At 31.9% G+C, this 23,234-nt stretch overlaps 1 protein-coding gene and 1 long non-coding RNA gene across 3 annotated transcripts in view; both read right to left on the bottom strand.

Moving 5' to 3' along the window:
• Positions 1 to 4,922: 4,922 nt before the first annotated feature.
• On the bottom strand, positions 4,923 to 8,455 carry LOC132728910 (uncharacterized). Its single transcript, XR_009625541.1, has 2 exons — positions 6,637 to 8,455; positions 4,923 to 6,462 (listed from the first exon to the last, which is right to left on the bottom strand). It is a non-coding gene; the product is annotated as an uncharacterized LOC132728910 (long non-coding RNA).
• A 2,363-nt stretch (positions 8,456 to 10,818) lies between these two features.
• LOC132728912 (uncharacterized) overlaps positions 10,819 to 23,234 on the bottom strand; it is a 70,777-nt gene continuing 58,361 nt past the window's right edge. Inside the window, exons 2-3 of one of the 2 annotated variants that reach the window (XM_060714632.1) lie at positions 13,974 to 14,546; positions 10,819 to 10,954 (exon numbers count right to left, since the gene is read on the bottom strand). In XM_060714632.1, the coding sequence (XP_060570615.1) occupies positions 10,900 to 10,954; positions 13,974 to 14,546 (628 nt within the window). In that variant the 3' untranslated portion in view covers positions 10,819 to 10,899. The remainder of the gene's footprint in view (positions 10,955 to 13,973; positions 14,547 to 23,234) is intronic. The other variant, XM_060714631.1, reaches the window with a different exon arrangement.

Genomic DNA, 23,234 nt, shown 5'->3' with positions numbered 1-23,234 from the left:
TGTATTGACACTAGTCCTGAAGGTTTTCATGGCGCGAGCCAGACTTATATTGATTAATAATAAATGTTTTCTGAGAGCGCGTCTCTGTATTTTTGCAGCAACCCTCAAGGCAAGAACCTCTTAGCACAACATCTTTCCCTTATAGTTAGAGTGGACTGCGACAAATACATTTGTTTTTTTCTTCATTTTTTACACTATTTGAAAGATAAATCTTTTATCTATTGCTGCATTGTTAAAATATTGGTAGCTTTCCATGCCTTTCACTTAGAAAAACATAGCTGAACATACCCACTGAGCCAGTTTTTCGTCAAATGAATAGTTCTGTAACAAAATTAATAAGGAGTTCTCTTTAAAAATTGATGTATCATTTATTTAAATGGGAACTGTAAATGTTTTTACCTGCATCCATAGAAAAATGCATAAGCTTTCAGTTCAGAAAATGTATTATTTTAATGATTTTGAAATCTGATTCATAAGTTTTATTTGCTACAAGTTTTAAGTTTAGGAAGCACGCGTGATATCTTGTTGACTATCTCTGTTATCTATATGTCTTTTGTTTTGAAAGACCCTAATTTAAATAAAACCTTCCGGACGCTTCATCAATTAGTGCAGGGATTTCTTTCTGTTATGGGTATGAAATAATATTTTATAGATAAAAAACTTCTTTCATATTTTTATATTATTTAGAATAACAAGTGTTAAATGGATAATAATTCCTTTCAACTACATCGATGTTTTAAGTCCAGACGCTTCCTGATGCTATATTTCTTCCGTACGCTTTTTAATGAGACCGCGGAAAGGGCCGGAAAGTTGCGATTGCCGTTTAAAACTGGTTATCTAATGCAAAAATGATCATAATAAACCTAAAGGAATTTTGTTATACGGAAAGGATAAGTTTACGTACAATGATAATAATATTAATTTCTTTTATATTGAATTCAATTAAAGCTCACCAGATCATTTCCAATTCAAGGATTTGAATACCTACAAGTCTTCCACTTCAACCATTTTTCCTCAGATCCTTAAAATCATAAAAATCATTTAGCTGTCAATTCATCAAAACCACAATACAATATGTTTTAGTGTTATTCTCTGTTTAATTTATAGCAAGGATGAATGAACGAACATGTGGTTTTTAGTGGTTTTATCATTTTATATCAACAAATTGATGCACATGTGTTTATATCGCGACAAGACTGGGAAAATCCCGAGATTCATAAAATAAAGTAATATGGTTTTGATATATTTCAAAATTGTATTGTGGGTTATCTGAATAAACTCAAATACAATAAGTCAACACAGTGTATATTCAAATGTCATTCAGTTTAATTATTGTTCTTTACTAAAATGTGCATTTACAGTAAGTTCAACATTTATTTATGATCAAAGGTCTAAGTCAAACAGTTTAAAGAGTAAGTTACTAACATTAAAAACGACTCTGAAATACTAGTCTGATCCCTGAGTATTTATAGGATAACCCGCCTACGTTATGTATATTAAAAATGAATTAATTAAACCAAATTCTCCGCTTTGTAACAGATAACAAATAAACTTATATATATGGATTCGCTTATATTTGACAGAATGCATTAATTAAGAACCTCTAATTTTGTATTGTACGAAATAACACTAGTTAAGTACTGCTAATAAAAGGTTTTATCCCCGCTTTTGTAATTAAAGATCTTTATCAGGCGGAAAGTACTATTGTTGTCTTGACACTTGTTTACTATGTGACCGGACGAGCTGTCCACCTAATTGACCCACGGGTTTTAATTATTAGTTGATTGAGGAAATGCTTACTACACGACAAAATTTGTGGCAATAAAAAGTTATAAATAATCAATTTCATTTTGATGTGAAAAAAAAACTGCATCAAAATTCAAAACTGTTGTTAAAAAGCCGATAAACGCCATCCAGAACGAAATTATTTCTTAACTTTATAATATATTGATCTAAAATCAATATATATACACGATATACATGTGCTGGGATTGGATTAACAAATATAAATTTATTTGGATTTTCCTTGCAGCTGAATGTTCTGTAATAAAGTCTCTAGATTTTAGACGTTTGGAACTCTTTACGCTCTGTTTGCTTTTCCGGGATCTCATACGATCTCGGCTTTTCTGACCACAAAATATGATGTCCAATTTCCGTGATCTCTATTTGTTTTATACTTACTCGGTCTTTTATTGTGATGTAGGTAGGAGCTATCTAGGTGTTTTATACGATCTCGCGACTTTTCTGAATGAGAAAGAGAGAACGCCTGGTATCTTAATAAACAAATAAGGAAATGGATATTTGACCTTTTGACTTGAAAATGAATGTGGCTTGTAGAACTCATTTTGGTGCAATTAATTGCATACAAAATTTGAAATTATTATGGGTATGCACTTTACTTTAATGGCCAGATGTATTCTTTGTTATTTCACTGCCAGTTGACCTAAAATAAATGCGGCACGTAGGACCAAGGTGCCTCCGCATATACATGTACAGTTTCAATGAAATAGCTTAATTATTAGTGAAGTTAATGATCGTCAACGAAAACTTAACCAAATAGGTTAACGCCGACTCTAATGAAAGTATCAGACGTTTCGCATAATGCAGAGACCGGCCTTTTTAGGGGGTCGATCCCGGTTTGACGCAAGCATAAAGATACGTCTAGTTCATTGATTTAGCAAATCTGTTGAAAATTCATGTTTTCGTACCGAGCACGCGAGTCCGTCAGACGGTCTTGGACAGGCCACGTGAAACTTGCCAGAGCATTCAGAGCATGTATGCATATTTTTAGGGCTTGAGCCCGGTTGCACGAAAAAGTGATGGAAACAAGATGTACTTCAAGTATACAATGTTTTAGCGAATCTGTTATACAGTCGACATTGTATTAAGAGACCACTCAAAGGACTGCCAAAAAGTGGTCTCTTAACAAAGTGGTCTCTCAATAAAATTCTGGAAAATTCGTGACTTCTTTATATTTATTTACAAGTCATATAGATATAATAACATCTTTTTTTAAAAAAAAAAACCCAAAAAAAAACAACTGTACAATATTATGTATGTATTACAGTTTCATACTAACATTTATGCTTTTTTTTTTTTAAAGTCATCAATATGTAAGTGCATGTTTTCACGCCGAACATGCGAGTCCGTCAGACGGTCCGTGTTTCCTGCAGACGAGCACACAGTGTTTAAAGTGTATAAAGCTATATATCTGATGTAAACATTTTGTTTTGATTTTGAAAAAAGAGTACTTCCAAAATGTTTGTATGAAATAAAAATGACAATAAATTGCCTTAAAGAGAGTGGGGCATGAATAAAGTCATTGCAAAACGGATAGGACCTTACTTAAAATAGCAAATATTTTGTTCCGGGACATTTTTATTATCTTTACGTGCATTATTCATGTGTATTAAATAACGAAGACATTCTATGTTACAACTTTTTCGGGAATCAACCATATAATAATGGAACCAGTATAATTTTACTGTTGATAATTTTTATAAATATACTTTATAAGATAGATTTATACTCTTTAAACCGGCCTCATTCAAGTAGCTAGTCTACAGAGCACGAAGGTATAACTGTTTTTGATTCGAGCTCATTTTTGGGCGATTTTGTGACGCAAATGATAAGATTTTTTATGTCTAATGAAATATTTTAATAATTATATTGAGAGTTCATGTTTTTGCGCCAGATAGTTCGAATTTCGTGCAGTCGGGCCGCATAGTGCTGAGACCGGTAGAGCCTAAAGAGCACGCACGTATATATTTTCAGCAGCGTAGAGGTAAAGTATTTTTCATGTCAAGTATGCTTTTAATGTTCTTAAAAAGTGATTAAAATACATTTTGACCGTTTCCGTACGTCCAGTATATGTTTACTTACTTTAGGATGCTGGGCTGCTCGGCTGTCAACTTCTCGGACATACAATTATGGTTTAAACTACTACAATGTAATTAATTTTAAAATTATAAAAAAATAAATAAAAAAGTATAAATATGTAAGGATTGTCTCCCTTTCCCTTTGGTAAGTAAAATAAATCTTTTTTTTTTCGAAAAAGAACTGTACAGTGTCTGTACTCGCAACTGTCATTTAAAAATGAATGATTCGTATATAGAGTTTTGATGCAACTCACGTAAAAAGTGTTGTTGTTTTTTTTTTATATATATACATTAACTCTTTAAAAACCTTTGTAGTGTCTTTCCAATGTTGTTATCTTTAACCTGTTGGAATTGAGAGCCAGGCTGTCTTTATATTCCCAATGTTGGTAATGAAAAAATTCCTTAATTGAAGCTGTCAATTTAAGAAATTCTGGTGATACCTATTTACCATTGCGTGCTGAAGACCTTTTTACCATTGCGAACTCAATACGCGCAAAAATGATAATAACGTTTGGTCTTTGCTTTAGTATGTATGCTGCATTTTCTTTTTATATTTAGATGATATAATGATATATACAGTAGAAAATAATGTTGTGCCTTCTACGAAGAATTTATTAATTAGTCTGATGTAATTATCATGATATTATCAGACATGAGTTATGGATCGTTGCCACATTTTATTGTACATGTACTTTGTCAGTCCGATCAGAATATAACTCGGAAATGAATGGCTTTGTAGGAAATGTTAACATCACGAATAATTTATGTACCACAGTTTCCCTCCATAATAAAATTCAGTCAAAGCGAGACAACTCATCATTTGCAAATTGGACTGGGACGCAAGAGTTGCGTGCAATTTCAGGTACAATGTGTTATTTATAGATCTGTCAGATATCAACTATAGCTTATGTTAAATAATATATTTCAATTTAATCAAGGGATTCAGCCAGGTGACCTAGTAAACTCGGGATTCGTATTTTTTGGATTAAGAAATAATATCTTTTAGCGGATAGTGTATCTTATATTGAACCACAACGAGCATAATAAATGAACACATTTTAATATATATTTATTTCATATTTTTTAAAACAATAGTTGCAAAGCTAAATAACAGTTTAACAGTTATTACAATACAAATGGAAGAGATACAAATAAATATCATACTTAGAAAAAACAAAAAGTAAAAAATATCATTAAAAATGAAAAAAACTATCACTGGAATATCTGTAATAATAAAAGAGGTACCGCTATATCTCAAATAAATGTCACTACTAAATAACAGCTAAGGTTAAATAACTATACACTGTTTACTACCTAGGAAAATACAGATTTTCACCAGAAAGATACAATATATATATCATACATAGTTTATTGACTTATATTCAGTGGCAAGAAACAAAGCTTTCTTTTCAGTTGAAAAATCTAGAATAAAATACACAAGATCTACATTTAATTTTTAAGTGCGATACTTTCTTATATTTCACAAGCGCAAGATGCTCGTAACACCACCGTGTGAAAGATTTCACTTCTTGATAGGATATCCTCTACATTCTACAAAAACATACAAAGTATTTATGTCTTTATATATTTAGATGTAAAATAATTTTTTAAACTCTTTTTAAGCCTCATAAATGCTCTCTTTTTATTTTGGCGTCACAGTTTCCAAAAGTTACTTAATATACCCGAGCTAATATATATTTGTTTCTTTCGCGTTTTGGTAATTAGTACACTATTTATGATCTAGTATTTTGTATGGATTTCAAAATACCATTTTGTTTACATTTTGATATCTCTATCGCTATTTTCCGGTGATATGCATCTCACATGTTCTAAATCCGTTTTTTTTCAACACAATAAAACAAATGCCGTTCTTTCAAAAGAGGGAAACGTTTTTACTTTTTTATGAGGCTAAATGTGCCTTTAAAGGTTTAATCACAAAATAGATATGTTTTAAACTTTCATGAAACATATTTATAAAGCTCGATTACGATGAAAAGCTCAAAACGTCCCCACTTATCCGCATCCAAGAACTAATAACAGAATTCATGATATTCAATGGGTTCTAAAAGTTCTAGATCCATCAAGAACATATTTCTAGATCCTCCAAGAACATTTTCGAGGGATCTTAAATTTTGTTATGTTCTTGAGGGACCTAAAACTTTGAAATATTCTTGAGGGATCTAAATCTTTGTAATGTACTTGAGGGATCTAAAACTTTGTAATGTCATTGAGGGATCTAAAACTTTGTAATGTCATTGAGGGATCTAAACTTTGCAATGTACTTGAGGGATCTTTAACTTTGTAATGTACTTTAGGGATCTAAAACTTTGCAATGTACTTGAGGGATCTAAAACTTTGTAATGTACTTAAGGGATCTAAAACTTTGTAATATACTTGAGGGACCTAAAACTTTGCAATGTACTTTAGGGATCTAAAACTTTGTAATGTACTTGAGGGATCTAAAACTTTGTAATAAAACTTTGTAATGTATTTGAGGGATTAAAAACTTTGCAATGTACTTGAGGGATCTAAAACTTTGCAATGCACTTGAGGAATCTAAAACTTTGTAATGTACTTGAGGGATCTAAAACTTTGTAATATACTTGAGGGATCTAAAACTTTGTAATATACTTGAGGGATCTAAAACTTTGCAATGTACTTGAGGGATCTTAAGGTTTGAACTGTACTTGAGAGATCTAAAACTTTTTAATGTTCTTAAAGGATCTAAAACTTTGTACATGTAATGTACTTGAGGGACCTAAAATTTAGTAATTTTCTTGAGGGACTCACACATTGTTCTGTTTTTGAGGGACCTAAACCTTTAAAATGGTCTCTTGAGATCTTAAACTTTGTAATGTTCCTGAGTAAAAAGGAACTTTCATATTCGCTTTATACCTTTTGTATAATACCATTGTTTGTGTTTTAAGAAACAAAGGCGAGGTTAAACAGGTGAACCCATCCGTATTGTATATTATTGGATCCTCAAAACCGTTTAAGCCTCGGCAATGTTATTATTTATCTATCTGAACATCAATTATATCACCGCCTTTTCAGTGATTTATCTTTAACAATTTGGATAAGTAAGAAATGAACTAAGTAATACCTAAAATGTCCATCATTATCCCTTGTAACTTTTAACTATGGACAATTACATCACTTCATATCAATTACATCAATTTCTAATGATATGTTATATGATAACATTTAGAACACGTTTTACTTTGACCTCTGCATGTAAACACAATGTAGAAATCATCCAGTAAATAACTATATAACCATATACCTAAGAAAAACCTTCAATGATTCACAAAATAACGCTGTAAGGACCATAATTGTGAAGATCACTTAATGAACTAATTCACTGGATTTCAATCATAACCAGTTGACTTTATATATTGACAAACTGGGTGTATGTATGAAAAGGACGGACATGCGGACAGCAAACCGAATGGTAATACAACCAACTATAAGTACTCGTGAGTATCAAACATATTGACATATTTATGCAATCGAGTGCTTACATAATTTGATTTTTTAGATAGCTGACAAGTAAATTATGGAAGAACTACTTTTCTAGACTGAATGGTATTTCATCGTAAAAAGGGGAGCTAGTAATCTTTGAAATGATCTGAACTAAGTTGCATTCAAGTTAATCTTTTTTTTAAATAATTGTTTGAAAATTTTGAACATATAGAGGATATTTGTTTGTTTGTGTGTAAGATGAAATTTTATTTCATCGAGTGGGCTTTAAAAACAGTATTCTCACGAGTGGCGTAGCCACGAGTGAGAATACTGTTTTTAAAGTTCACGAGATGAAATAAAATTACATCTTACACAACAAACAAACAAATTTTCATTTTATTTTATGCTTAAAAACAAGAAAAAACGAAATTTCCGTCAATATTAAAATCTGTTATCCCCATTGAGAGCCCCATTTATTCGGAATTTCTTATTAAATACAAGAAGTCTTGAGCTGAAAAAAAAAGTTCGACTATCAACGTTAAATGACGGTGATGTTATTCATTTTATTAAAAAAATATGAATGATCGCTTGTTTTAATAATAAAAACAAACAATTCTTGTATGAGAAAAAGTCCAACCATCCATCCATAATTCTGTTACTTACTGCGAATTTATATTAGACCTGGCTTTGTTAAATGTAAGCGGCAGCCATTTTTTAAAGTTGTGTATTTCACGGGAGGAAAATAATTGTGTTTGATTCAGAGGGATATCATTTGGATTAGTTAGTCATACACCTTTTTAAAAGAAAGAAAACTTATTTGAGGATTGTAACAGACAAAAAATAAGTGTTGACAGATGTGAAAACATTCAAAAACAGCAAGGAAAATGGAAAACTTCAAAGGCTGGCTCAGGAAAGCTGGGTTGTTTCATTATTCTTCGAGTGATGGACATTGCTTTTCAAGTTTTCATAAAGCAAACGGCAGTTATTGCTCGTAGGATACTTTAATATGCCCAAATGTCACCAAGAGCAGTTTTGCATGTGGAAGGAATGTATTTTTCAGACTGTAAAAATGAAACAAACAAAAAATAGAGACGAAATTTGGTGATTGGAATTTGAATGAAGTTTTCTTCTTTTTATTACTTTTGACATTTATGTTATTTATCAATTTCAGCTTTTATTTTCTTTAAACAGCCTGGCATTGTCAGAATTGTCAGCAAAAATAAAATTGAGGTACCATATGGGGAAAATTTAAAAAAAAGTAGTTTCGTCATTGAAAAGTGTGAAATTATATTTTGATAATTTTCACTGTGAAATTATCAAATATAATTTTCACGGATAAATCAGTAATCCACTCAAAAGCATAAAATAAAAAACGAGTATTTTTAACAAGGGCGATAGTATTCGTAAATGTTAAACATTAGTCAATTTATTCCATACTAACCTCACCACTGATATTCACTGTATTTACATTTGTAGTAGCTCACTATTTACTGACGTTTCACAAGTTTTAGCACGATGTTTTCACGGATGAAAATCTCTTGCACTTAAGCTGTCTGCACTACACTGCACTGCGATATCCAATACATTCCTCGAAATGCCTGGCATTCAAAAACAAAGTACAAGTAGCAACGCAACAGAATAAAAGGCGGCGTTTTTTTTTTTCTAACAATATAAAATATGGGCAGTATGTGTAAATAACACAAATTCTTTATACAATTTTTTTGGCTTATTTTTTTTTTTTGCTAATTTTTGATTAACATAATGGCAATATATATTTGCTAATTCCCTCATCAGAGCTTTTTCTTTTCCCGGCGTTGAATTTCGGGCTCGAAGTAAAATCATCTATGTTATTTGAGAAATTTAATGGTACTTTTTTATAAATTCGTTTTTTTATCCTTCAACCTCCAGTACAAAACTGTAACTCGTCATAGACCGAAGTTAGGGTGTTAAGGTGCGGGGCTTTTGGGGTTGGAAACTCGGAGGTCTTTCACGGGTTCGAATCAACCTCTTCCTGTAAGCACGCAGAAAGAAACCCTAAATAAAAATTTGAGCATTTACAGCATATCGCAGTATAGGGATAGACAAATAGTAAAATAATATAATCGGAAATAATTATATCCAGCTAAGTTCTGAAGCAAAAATCCATTACCCAAGTTAAAAGAAACCAACACAGACATGATCATCATCATCATCATCATCATCATCATCATCATCATCATCATCATCATCATCATCATCATCATCATCATCATCATCATCATCACCACTACCACCATCACCAACAACAATAACATACGCGCGCGCAAGCTTGCACGTACACGCCCACTCGCGCACACGTACACACAGAAATCAACAACATCCCTATAGTGCTATACTCCTCAGGTTGAATCACTTTGTTTTCTGCCATGAGTAAAGTTGAAACACTTAAGAACTCAATCACAATAAAACAAGAATAGAATGTCAGTAAAATTCGAAACGCAATTTCTATTGTTTTCTGAATCAGGGGAGACAAGACGGCAGGTTCATTTTCTAATTCGCCGTTTGTTTGTTTTTTAAACATTCAACGTATAATGACGGAATATTTTCTAACTCTTTAATTCAGCAAAGAATGCTTCAATTGTTCCGTATTTCGCAACAAACATGTATAACTACAAAACCACTACAAGAAACAGTTGAAATCGTAAAAACTAACAGGTTTAGAAATATTTTAACGAACAAAGCAGCTGGCATTTAAACAACAACAAACAACGAAGCAAAACCAAATGCCAGAAACAGTGGGATAAACCGGTTCTTAATCTTTCGGTCTCGACTTGGCAAAAGTTTGAATTATATGTATCATTATCTCACTGCAAAATGGTCACGTGTGCAACACTTATTTAGTGCCGGTCATGGTAAGTCGATGTCAAAAGTACAGTCAAACCTGTACTTATTAAACACCACAATGGATTCTAGGCCATACCCGCCGTATCGTTTCCTCACCGAAGAAATTACGGTGAAAAAATTTGATTGGTTTTGTCCAAAGGGAATTCTAGCCATGTTAACAGTCTTTACTGAAGCAGTATGATGTAGAAAAATAACTTCTATAAAAACACCATCGTTTTGTATTCATGAGCTTTGATAAAAATAAATCAGGAAGAAGAAATTATGTTAAATCTTTATTAGTTATTACTGGGAATCTAGATAGGTAAATCTGTTAATATCACAAAAAAAGCAGACACGTTTATTTCAGCAGACTCCTGACTGGATAAAATATGATGTAAAACCCAATACATTCATGGCGGAAATGTCCGTACATTATACAGATAAAAGAATATGATATACATTCTAATACATTCTCGTACATGTATACAGATAAAGGAACATGATGTACATTCTAATAACATTCATGTACATGTATACAGATAAAACCAAGACAAACAGTTTACTGGAACAATTACTCCAAAATCAACACAATACAATCGGAAAATGGAAATTCCGTTAAAATCAACAACAGCAGACGAACTATAGATCTTTTTGAGCGGCAATATATTTTTTTTAATTGTTGTTTGACAACTTAATTTTAAATAATACTTACAGCATTTGCATTGTGTTCTCTTTTCTTCTTATAACATGAACTGCAATAATAACAAGAAAAGATTCATATCATAAGCAAACCTCACGAAAACAAAACATAAATAAATACAATATGAACGCTAAAGATGGTGTTTATTTGAACCAGAATATCTTTTACGACAACCAGTACATAAAAATATAAGAAACACTCAAATAAGTTGCATGGTAAGGAATGAAAGCTTTTTCCATCGTTTATTTTGCATTCTTTCACACATGCAGGTTGGAGAAACCTATAATGAGTTTGCTTAAAAAGAAAGACTATTAGAATAATACCGCTGTTGAAAGAAGGTACGTGAACTATTTTTGACACTGCCTGTGAAGAAAGGGAGAACAAGATATTCCTACTCTGATGTTAGAGAATTTAAATTTGCTATAGAATATACAGATATCTGCAAAATAAATGTCACACAAAACAACGCAAACTTTCTTTGAATAAAGAGGTCCGGTATCTAAGAGATTAAGATGAATTAAGTTAAATCAGAGCTCGTGGATTTTTAACAAGTTTCTTACACCAGTCTCCAAGGTTATAAACATTTGAGCCGCGTCACGACAAAACCAACGTAATGCGTTTGCGACCAGCATGGATCCAGACGAGCCTGCGCATCCGCGCAGTCTGATCAGGATCCATGCTGTTCGCTTACAAACCCTATAACAAGTAGAGAAACTGATAGCGAACAGCATGGATCCTGATCAGACTGCGCGGATGCGCAGGCTGGTCTGGACTCATGCTGGTCGCAAACCCATTACGTTGGTTTTGTCGTGACGCGGTTCATTTGAGTTCGATCTCGGAACTCCCAGCTCCACATTAGGATCAATCTCAGGAAAGTTGAGATTATAAAAATTTTACGTTTGTATATATGACTCCGGTAATTTGTAAGCAAAAAATGTTTAAGCACAAAATTTTAGATATTCATCATATTCATTTTTTTCCTGACCCACCCTTTCTGTGTTAGAAGCAAATATAATTGAAAAGCACTTGAGAGAAAAAAACCCCAACAACTCCGAACTGAAGAGTTTCTATATTCATTCTAAAACGCTACTGTTATACAACAGATTGATATCGGCCCGTCATGCAGCTATCCACAAGAGCCTGATATTCTGGAATCTGTGTAGAAAATTGTTGGCAGAAACCTGTTTTCTTTGCAAATGTATACATTTTGTACTAATTTCAGGTTTTTACTTGCAGCAGCCATTTGCAATCTCATTTGCAAAATATTTGAGTTATAAAACAGTTTTCGAACACAATAAATGCAGAGTAATTTGCAAGATAATTTGCAGCAGACTTAATATTTTATACAGGTAAATATAAGTTAATACCGTAGAAATCTACTTTGTTATTATACATTATTTAGATTATATGATTACAAATACAGGTGAATTGATGATTCAATCTACACAACGTGGTTCCTCGTATAAGAATAACTCTACTCTGCCATGTACTCTTATGTGATATTTGTTTGAACTTTTCTTTAAGATCGACCGTCATACATCGACTTTTCAAATTTATCGATGACAAATTAATATCATTATTATCATTATTGTACTGGCAATTTCCAATTCCGAGTTTGTAATGAGGAAGAGGTTTGAAGAATGCAAACGTCAACCACAAAGCTCACCACAATATTTTAAGAGTGCTATAAAAATCTAATATAATCTAATTGTGTGAAAGTCAGAAGAAGCGTTTGGTAGGGAACTTGTCCCTATATAATTCAGGGGCGGCAAAATCAAGTGTCCGTAAATTGCTCAGGTTGTCACACAGGTTATACGGACAAGTTAACAATTTAATTAATTGGAAATAAGTGAAAAAACACCGATAGGCAAACGCTACCTTAAGACTGGTCGTTTTCTTTTAAACCTACGTAGAATTCACTATGTAACTTTTAAAATTCACCATAATAAAAATGTTAAAAATGTTATGTTGTGATTCAATTTAGTTCCGTTAAACATTAACGTCTTATTTTAATGACAGGGTAAACATGTTTCCGAGAATTAACTCACGAACAGTAATTATGTACTTGAAAAATATCCATAAATCTTCTTAAGAGTCGAATAAAAACTGATAAAAACAGACACGGTGCTCGGCAACCGCATGTTTGTCTAAAATTTAAACAAGTGTCATTTGTACAATATTACGCACTGATTGCATTTTGCCAATTTTGATGCAGTCAAAACATCAAAATGAATGCAAAGGGGGTATAGTTGTACTATGCAACTATAAGTTTGATATGCAAGTAAAGTTGTGCTATGCAAGTAAAGTTGTGCTATGATAGTAAAGTTGTACATGTACTATGTAAACTGGCCCCTGACTAAGAGCTATGAGAAATGCTTTATAACTTCGGACCTATCTGTATCCTCAGTATAGAGATTATACCCTCGGTACGAACACCTTTACCCTCAATGTAGAGCCAGTCAAGACTGTATACCGTGTGTGCTCATTTGACTCAAATTCACTTTTAGTTTCTCATTTAGAGTATTTTAATACTGAAATCCCTTATATCACCAATGGGCTGTGAAAAACTCGAAATTTATAACAGATAGAGCAGGGTAAAATAGCTATATCTTTAAGTACATCTACGATATTTTTTCTCAGGAAAAAAGAATTGCAAAATAGATTTGAAAATGCTTTCCACATGCTAATTCTTGAGACATATGCATGTAGCTCATCCGATTATAAATAAATAAATAAATAAATAAATAAATAAATAAATAAATAAATAAATAAATAAATAAATAAAAATAAATAAATAAATAAATTGTGATTTATTATGAGTGCGTAAATATATATATTCCAAGAGAATATCTTGAATTATCATACAATATATTAAATAATTTTGGCACTATGCAGCTTACAAACTTTGACCTTGATCCAGTGTCTTAAATTCACTATAATAATAAATTTCTGGCAACTGAATAAAACCAGCAATCTTTTGTTAGTTCTTTCAATTCAACCAAAAGAGATTTTCTAAAAAAAAAAATAAATAAAATAAATAAATAAAATAAAATAATAAGTATCAAACTTACAATGCACATAACATCACGATTTCGAAGGCAATCAAAAAAGCGCCAATGATTGGATAGATATATGAAACAGTGTTAAGCTCTCCGTCCGCACTAGATGGCGTTTCACTTCCGTCATCCATTGGTGAAACACTCTCAGATGACCCGGATGTTGTGTCTGACGATGTCGTTATAGATGTCGTAATAGATGTGCTTTGAGAAGATACCGCGGATGTGATTGAGCTTGTTGTTAAATTCGATGTTGACAATGTGGTCGATACGGTAATTGTTGTCACAGTCACTGACTCCGCATCATCGTCTGATTTATTTATAAAATCATTATTGCGAAGAACATTTAACACTGCTTCACACTTACAAACATCCATCAAACACAAACTCCATTGGGAATTATTATAGAGTCCTGGAAATTGATGCAAACACTTGTTAATAATTAATGCACGTTCCTCACATGTTGATCTAGGATCGCCTATTTTATGATTACATACAAAATGGAGACTATCCACCGGAGGGCATGGCACGGATAGTATTGTAAAAAATGTATCCAAGGTTTTCACATTATCACTTGCATTTCCAGCACTGAAAATATAACAAAAATAAGACATGTTAGTAAAACCGATATCTCCCGTACTTTATGAAAGTAATTAACGTTACGCTAAAGATTTATTGGTCATGCCTTGCCGACTTATATAGATATTCTGTACAGATGCTATTTCTTAATTTACTCATGAAAACTGATCTGTAACAAAACAAGTTATGTCATTCACTAAGCATTCAATTTCATCTTTACAATCATTTTCAAATTACTTCATAAAATTCCGTATGAAACCGCGATATAGTGAAAGGGGATTTGAAAATTAAATCATTTTACTTCAAATTTATGATCACGAAAAAATTAAATATGGAAGTTAACAAAGAGCATTGACCCCAAAGTTATTCAAGAAAGAGTAATGGTTTTTAAACAATGTACTTCTCTTTAATGAGATCTATCTATTCATGAGGTTTAAAGTTATGACCTACATTATCTTAAGTAAGAAAATTGAGTAATTTTGCTTATGAGAATTGAACCTTTCTTTAATGAGATATAACTATCTGTGAAGTTTCAATAAAATAATAAAATTTCGATTTAACATTGCTTTTTAACCACGAAATACTACAAGAAACAAGAGCTGTCACAGGAGACAGCGAAGCTCGACTAATAAAATACGGGACGCAGTAAGGTAGACAAAACTATGAAAGAAAAATCAATTATGTATGTTTTTAAAATATAACATTGTTAACAAAAATTTCAAGATCAAGGGGAATAATTCTACAAATAGTCTCCTTAGAGTTATGAACCTTGTCACACAACATGTGTGTAATGATAAAAAATATATATTTGAAGTTTGAAGAAGATACCTTAAAAAGTAAAGAAGTTATAATATTTCTTAAAGAAAATCCTAAGTTCAAAGAGAGATAAATCTGTAAATATTGTTTCAAGAGTTATGAACATTGTCACATAAAATGTAATTGATGATAAGGAATAAGTATTTGAAGGTTGAGGAAGATACCTTTAAAACTAAAAAAGTCATAGTAAAAAATAACATTTTTCTAGTAAAAAAAATCTAAGTTTATGGGAAGATAATTCTTGCAATATTGGTGCTAGAGTTATAAACCTTGTAACATAAGATGTGGATGATGATAAGGTACATTTATTTGAAGTATGAAATTGATCCCTTAAGGAATAAAGAATTTACAGTAATAAATAATATTTTTTAAGGAAAATTCTAAGTTCAAGGGGAGATTAAACTGAAAATATTGGTGCTAGAGTTATAAACCTTGTCACATAAGATGTGGATGATGATAAGGTACATACATTTGAAGTATGTAGTTGATCCCTTAAGAAATAAAGAAGTAACAATAAAAATAGTATTTTTTCAGGAAAATTCTAAGTTCAAGGGGAGATAAACCTGAAAATATTGGTGTTAGAGTTATGAACCTTGTCACATAAGATGTGGTTGATCATAAGGAACATATATTTGAAGTATGAAGTTTATCCCTTAAGAAATAAAGAAGTAACCGTAAAAATTAGTATTTTTTAAGGAAAATTCTAAGTTCAAGGGGAGATAAATCTGAAAATATTGGGGCTAGAGTTATGAACCTTGTCACATTAGATGTGGTTGATGACAAGGAACATATATTTACCTTAAGAAATGACAAAGTTATAGTGAAAAATATTTTACTGCACCAAAACTTTAATCTGAAATCTGGACGCAGACGCGGACGCCGACGTCACCGCCGACGCCGGGGCGAATAGCACAGCTCTTCATATACTTCGTATAGTCGAGCTAAAAATGAAAATAAGACAATCTTAAGATTTTATGTCTATTGAAACATTCATTTGCTTAAAGTCTTCAACTTTGTAAATATATCATAACATTTATAAGGAATAAGAAGGGAAAAAACGCATACCTTTCAAATATTCACATGTCATTTAAAAATAACCACAGACACTTGTAACTCAGTTGATAAAATCAAAACAGAGATTTCAAAGGGATAAACATGAAAGATAAAAATCGTATTAAAGTGGATTGGTCTAGAGTAAATACATGTATACTTTTAATACGTATTTCTAATATTAATAAAACATACAGACCTGTTTCATTCGAATATGCTTATAAAAATTTCTTTTAAAAGTTGAAGTAGTTAAATTTAAATATAGACTGTGTAGACTTTAATTAAAGCAGTATGCCTCCAGATACATGCTAAACTTCTTTAAAATTTTGAAAGTGTATTTAGAAGTATAATATTGTGAAGTGAACAAAGAAATTAATTTACATATTGCAACAGGCACCTACAATTCACGTAAATTACCAAAACAGACGCCAAAATATGCAAAAAAGCCCTTACTGCTTTAGTCACGCAGTACAATTATTGTGATAAATACTTTAAAACCAGTCATTAATCGCATATAAGGTAGAAGGAATCGTTAATGTTTTTACTTTTGTCAAAAATTAGTTCATGTATCCAAGTTTGATTTTCTTGAAATATTTTGGCTAATCTTGAGACATGCTGCTTTCAAACTGCTAAGTTGCTTTTATAACATGTGATGTTGAATTCACATTCTTCCCTATGTGCACTCTCATTATCACCATGTGTTATTTAAGGCAATGGTTCAATGTAAAACTGAATTATCTATATGAACTGCAAATAACTTTAATTATCTGAGATCTACTTTGACATGAACTTTTGTTGTGGGAAATACCGCGGTAAACAGAGAAATACCACATGCAATCAACCTTACCTATTATAGAATAAGACAAATAGAATGTTGAGTGAAGAGCTGACATGTTACGCACTTCAGTAACTGTTTAATAAAGCATGGAAGTATTTTGTTTTACTATATTAAAAAGAACAAAGTGATGTTGTTTTTCTATATAACACAAAAGCATTCATTGGTGCAGTTATCGATGAACATCATCACCATCATCATCATCATCTTCATCATCATCACCATCATCAAATCAGCATCACTACTATAGATAAAAGAAAAACTTAAACTATCCTCGTAACAATTTATAACACGAGTCACCGCCAAGTACCACAAGGGAAGAGCCTTACTAAAACTTATTAATCGTTTTAGTCTGTTCAGCGAAAAAATCATTTCGTTAATGGTTAACAAAAAGGAGGACGAACAAAAATAGTACCAATGTCCGTGTGAGAAATGCGATACAATTAACTAAAATGTAGAGATCAAACCAAAGGAAAGAAGTGTATTAATCCGAGAGACAAATGCCTTTTACTCGATGGAGAAAATATGAAAGTGTTCTCCGTGCTTATAGTAAACTTCCAGGAATTTAGCACGAACTGCCAAGTGGGTTATCAAATATTCATTATCTTTCATTCTGTCTGTAATGGGAGATAAAATCTTAAACGTCGATCACACACGCTTTAAATATAAGTGACACAATCCATATAATGCTTTCATTCGTAATTGGAAGAGAGAAGGGTAAACGTAGCCAAATGGTAACATTGTCTGCCTCTTAAAGGCACATTATGCCTCGGAAATAAATAATAATTTAGTTTTTAAAAAGGGCAAGCATGAATTTTATTATGTTTAAATAATGGTTTTAGAGAATGTTAAATGTTTATTGCCTAAAGAAACTAGCGATAAATGTGAAATAATTTGTCATATAAGTAGCAAAAATATAAACAAAGTAGTATTTTGACTTCCATACAAAATAATTATTCACTGTAAGTGTACTTATTACTAAAAAGCAACAGATGAAAAAGATGGTTCAGGTAATTGGCAAATAAGTAAACATGTCACAAGTAGTAAAGTATTGGAAGCGGACAGGTGTTCAACATTCATCATACTCGAGCTATAATAAGTATGTTTAAAACTTATAACGCAACAGATACATAAGAATTCATTTACTCAAACAATATGAGCCGCGTCACGACAAAACCAACATAATGGGTTTGTGACCAGCATAGATCCAGACCAGCCTGCGCATCCGCACAGTCTGATCAGGATCCATGCTGTTCGCTTACAAACCCTGTAACAAATAGAGAAACTGATAGCGAACAGCATGGATCCTGATCAGACTGCGCGGATGCGCAGGCTGGTCTGGATCCATGCTGGTCGCAAACCCATTATGTTGGTTTTGTCGTGACGCGGCTCATATTATTGTAAAACTGTATTACAAGATGACTTCAAAACAGTGTTCGTGATTTGTTATTTTATCTTACTGACTGTTGAGCCTATCGTAAATATTTCCACTGAAACAAAGTAAATGTATTCTCCAGAGAAGTATATAATCAATGTTTCAATCATTCAATCAGCATACCCACAAATAAACAGTTGATGGTTCATACCTGAAGAACATATTGATTTATAACAATTCGTTATGTACAATGAAACTTGTGTGAAATATCACTTCTGAATAAAACACAACGTAATTTATACCATACATTTATTTGATGAATACCTTAATATTAGATTGTACTACATTACTCGTTCACTCGTCTGAACATATCAAATCAAGGTCAATCAGGATTTAAAAAAAAATGAAGAAAAATACCCCTCCCAAAAAGTAAACAACACCTGCTTTAGCAAACCATTTAACTATATTAACATGAAACATCTCTGAATACAGTTTACCTAGCATTATATTACTGCAATGCAAAGAAAGAAGGTCGCCCATAAAACACACCACCGCTTGGCCCAAAAGTCGGTGGGATACAATATTTCAGATGTACAGTATATTTACCATTATAAGCAAATAAGAGGAGAATTTGTTCAGTGAAGGAGGAGATAAGGCTTGACAAACATCTTACTAATCGTCGCTGTGGTTTGCATTCCGCCAGTTAATTTTGATTCTATAATCAGATAGCTAACGAAATGTCAGTGGCTTTACTCAGGTGCCCAGTTGTGCATTAAATAATGCATAGAGAGGTATCTGAAGTCTTACTCCACTAGTTAAAGTCGCCAAATGACATAAAAGTCGCCAAATGACCTTAAAAGCGCCATATCAAGGCGTCATATGACCTTTAAAGAGTCGTTGTGACTTTAAACCCAGCTATTAATATAAAAATTGTTAAACGATTACAGGAATCAAACTTTAGATCTGACACAACTTGACAAAAACAATCTTGAAAATGATTTATCATCGCAAAAATCTAGCTCTAAAATGAACATTAAGTACCAAAACCATAGAATAAGCAAAAAAAGCAAAATCCAACAACAACAACATCAAAGTGATGATTCACTAGAAATAAAAACAGCATAATGGGACAAACAACACTAACTTACACCATCAAAGAATGCTGTATTATACGAAATGTAAAATAACCTAAACTTAATATTCCGCATCTGGAGGGTTTACCTTTTTTAAGTTTGTTGCATTACAGTATTCCAAGCATAAACTATTTTTTCTTAAACTTACATTATCCTAGAATGAAGCAGAATGTTGCATCAACTGTATATTAAATGGATTTTGCCCAGTTATCAGAGGTGACCCATCGGTAAAATAGTAAGATATTGTCAAGTAATGAATAACTTATTTGCAAAATTTGGCTGACTATGAAACAATTATGTTGTATTGTGATGGAAAGACAATCAAGCTAAGATGTGTACACCTAAAACTTACTATGATGTTTAACATACAATTACTAAATCATAGCGCCTTGTAAAGTTAAATACTACTAGCCCACAACAAATGAAAGTATAGCTTCATGCCAATTTATGTTTTCAATATCTGAGAGCATAACTCAATGTAAACACGAAACGAGCAAATGAAACCATTGGTGCAAACAAAAGAAAACATAACAGCCATACGAACTAATGATTGCAATAAAAATTATTCACTTTGCAATATTGAAAGAATTACGTCATGAATTAAAAAAAATTCAAGTCCAATCATACTCTAGAGTGTACAGATATATATTTACCTTTATAGTTAATACATAACAGTTGCAGTTCCTATAAATTTACCTCTCGTATGAATCAGTGGGCTGACAACGTTAACGTCAATTTTTATAAACCACGTTTATTCCTTTCAACAAAGAAAAGACACACGTTTCATCTTCAATATAAATCATGCATACTCCATTAACTTTACAAATTACCTATCTCATTTGAAGTCAACGTTTACTTTTCATGTCTTGATATTCATTAAGCACAACAACAATGCACCTGCAATTATGCAAATAAACCAAACTAAATTCCGACTTGAGTTTTTCAAAACAACACTGTGCTACGAATGATATTTACTGTTGGTGAAAATCGTATTCATTATGTTACATAACTCATCCAAGTTTTATGTTGCCAAGAAATGATTATTATTGAAAACGCACGTTTCTTATTGAATGGTATTTGAATGCCTTTGCAATGATACTTTAACTATCTCCCGTGTGCTTCATATTAGCTTAAAATGTTTCTACATATATATTACAGGTATGTAGCTGTCTGTTAACAAAGGGGTTAAATCAAAATAGAAATTTTCTAAAAATAAAAGGCATTTACTATATCTTTTTAGAACAATATGTGTTTGTTATTAGTTTCTTTTCATAGGTTTCGTTTCGTATGGTATTTCGGTATAATACTCAACGAACAATTAACCGAATTTTCATGGAGCTGAATCATTTTACAAGTATTTTAACAAAATGCGTTTCGCTTAGATACGAAGAGATATTTCGCCAGATGTTCTGTTTTTGTGAGCAATTTTGCAGCTTCTTTACAGAAGATCAGTGATTCTACTGATGTGTCACCTATGCGCGAGGGGGCATCTGAAGTCCTCCTGAACCATTAATTAAGCTGGAAAGTCATCAAATGACCTTAACGGTGTGACTTCCAAACAAACAAACAAACAAGCATAAAATGACCCTGGAAATATATTCTGCTCTGTGGATAAGAACTCCTGGACTTGTAGCCCTTGGCATAGTGCGCGCATCATTTGTATTGCGTCGGAAGGTGTTTTTTTTCTAAGTATAAAAACAAAAATATCTCTATACTTTATGGTCCAATTGGACTTGCATATTTTAAGATTCATATAGTATTTGTAAAGGTGTCATCTTTCAATTTTGCAACATGGATAATTTCAATTGGACTTATATATACTGAAGATATAATGAGATATGTTTAGCTATGCACCTTTTTCACATTTGCTGGTTAATAAATAACAGTTGCACTACCTGTAAATCTACCATTAGTATAAATCAGTGGATAGAATTTATCGGTCATATCTTTATGCCCCAAACAAAATGTTATTATAAGATCTAAAAGGCCCTGGCATATCTACAAATATTGAACCCACCTGCACAAATTACGCGTATCCTCCTTACCACCATTTATATCGATTTACAATCTCGTAAAGTCGTATAATTTCACAGTGTCAGATTTATATTTTATGTAGACGATAAAATGTTAATATTTCCCTGAATGTTTATTTCTTTTTTCCCAACTGTGACTGTTATATATATGATTTTATTGCCAAATTTTGTTTCTAAATGAGCCATCTTAGGATGATAGTTACCTGGTTGAAATTTGTCAAAATCTGTTTACTTTTACATTAAATAATTTGGGGTTGAAAATTGTAATATTCTTACTGTTTACTACTAATAAACACTCTTCTCATCTGTTTATTGATATCTAATAAATCATGAGCAATATGCCATGCAAGTAAGAATTTTGAAATTATAATTCAAAATTAGTGGTAATGCAAATCATATTCACGAACCTAAAATATTATTTCACATACAATCAAAATACAATGTAACATGTTTTTCCTCTAAATACAATAAAACTGAACAGTTACTCCTCTAAATGCAATAAAATTAATCAATTACTCCTTTAAATACAATCAAACTGACATGGTACACTTTTAAATACAATAAAATTAACCAATTACTCCTCTAAATTAAATCAAACCGACATAGTACACTTCTAAATACAATAGAATTAACCAGTCACTCGTCTAAATACAATGGAATTAACAAGTTACTCCATTAAATACATTTACACAGACATGGTACTCTTCTTAGTACAATGTTTTGGTAAAGAAAGAAGTTAATTATTTTGTGGCTATAACAACTTTCTTAAACATCCTTTCTCTGGAAAATCTTTTAGATTGGACCAAAATCTAGTCCAGAAAGCTGATATAATGAAGTTCATCTATACTTCACAAAGTAATAACGTATTAGACGACGAGATTATGTTCAGTTGTTTTGGATCTGACACAATCTGCCAAAACACTTTTTAAAGTGATTTATTATTGCAAAAAGCAAGCAATGATATATAGATTAAACACCAGTACAATTAATTGTAAAATACACAAGAGTGTGTTTGTTACATCAGAAAGAATAAGCAGTAGAAAGGGGACACAAGAAAGACTTATAACATCACCAAAGAATGCTTCATTACCCAAGATGTAAAATAACATGTGTATACAGCTCCTCACGATGTATTTATAACAATGAATTGATTGAATTCTTAATGAACGATTTTACCAGATACAAAAGGTGACCCAGTGGTCCAGGAATATAAAGTACCTGCATGTCAAGAAAAACGAAACTATTTGTAAAAATAGGCTAACTTTTCAACAACTTGTTGCTTTATTGTGCAAATACAATGATTATACATGTATATACTTTATAACATACGAGGAATAATTTGAATTAAACTGTAAGGCTGCATTTTTAATTGATTTGATGTCACATATTTTTCAAATAAGGTACGAGAACCAACACCACACATCGGTTAACCATTCAATTTTGCAGCAACAACTG

The sequence above is a fragment of the Ruditapes philippinarum genome, unplaced genomic scaffold, assembly GCF_026571515.1.
Source record: "Ruditapes philippinarum isolate M1 unplaced genomic scaffold, ASM2657151v2 ctg4122_1_1_1_1, whole genome shotgun sequence".
Taxonomy (NCBI): domain Eukaryota; kingdom Metazoa; phylum Mollusca; class Bivalvia; order Venerida; family Veneridae; genus Ruditapes; species Ruditapes philippinarum.
This window is presented reverse-complemented; position numbering and strand designations above follow the sequence as displayed.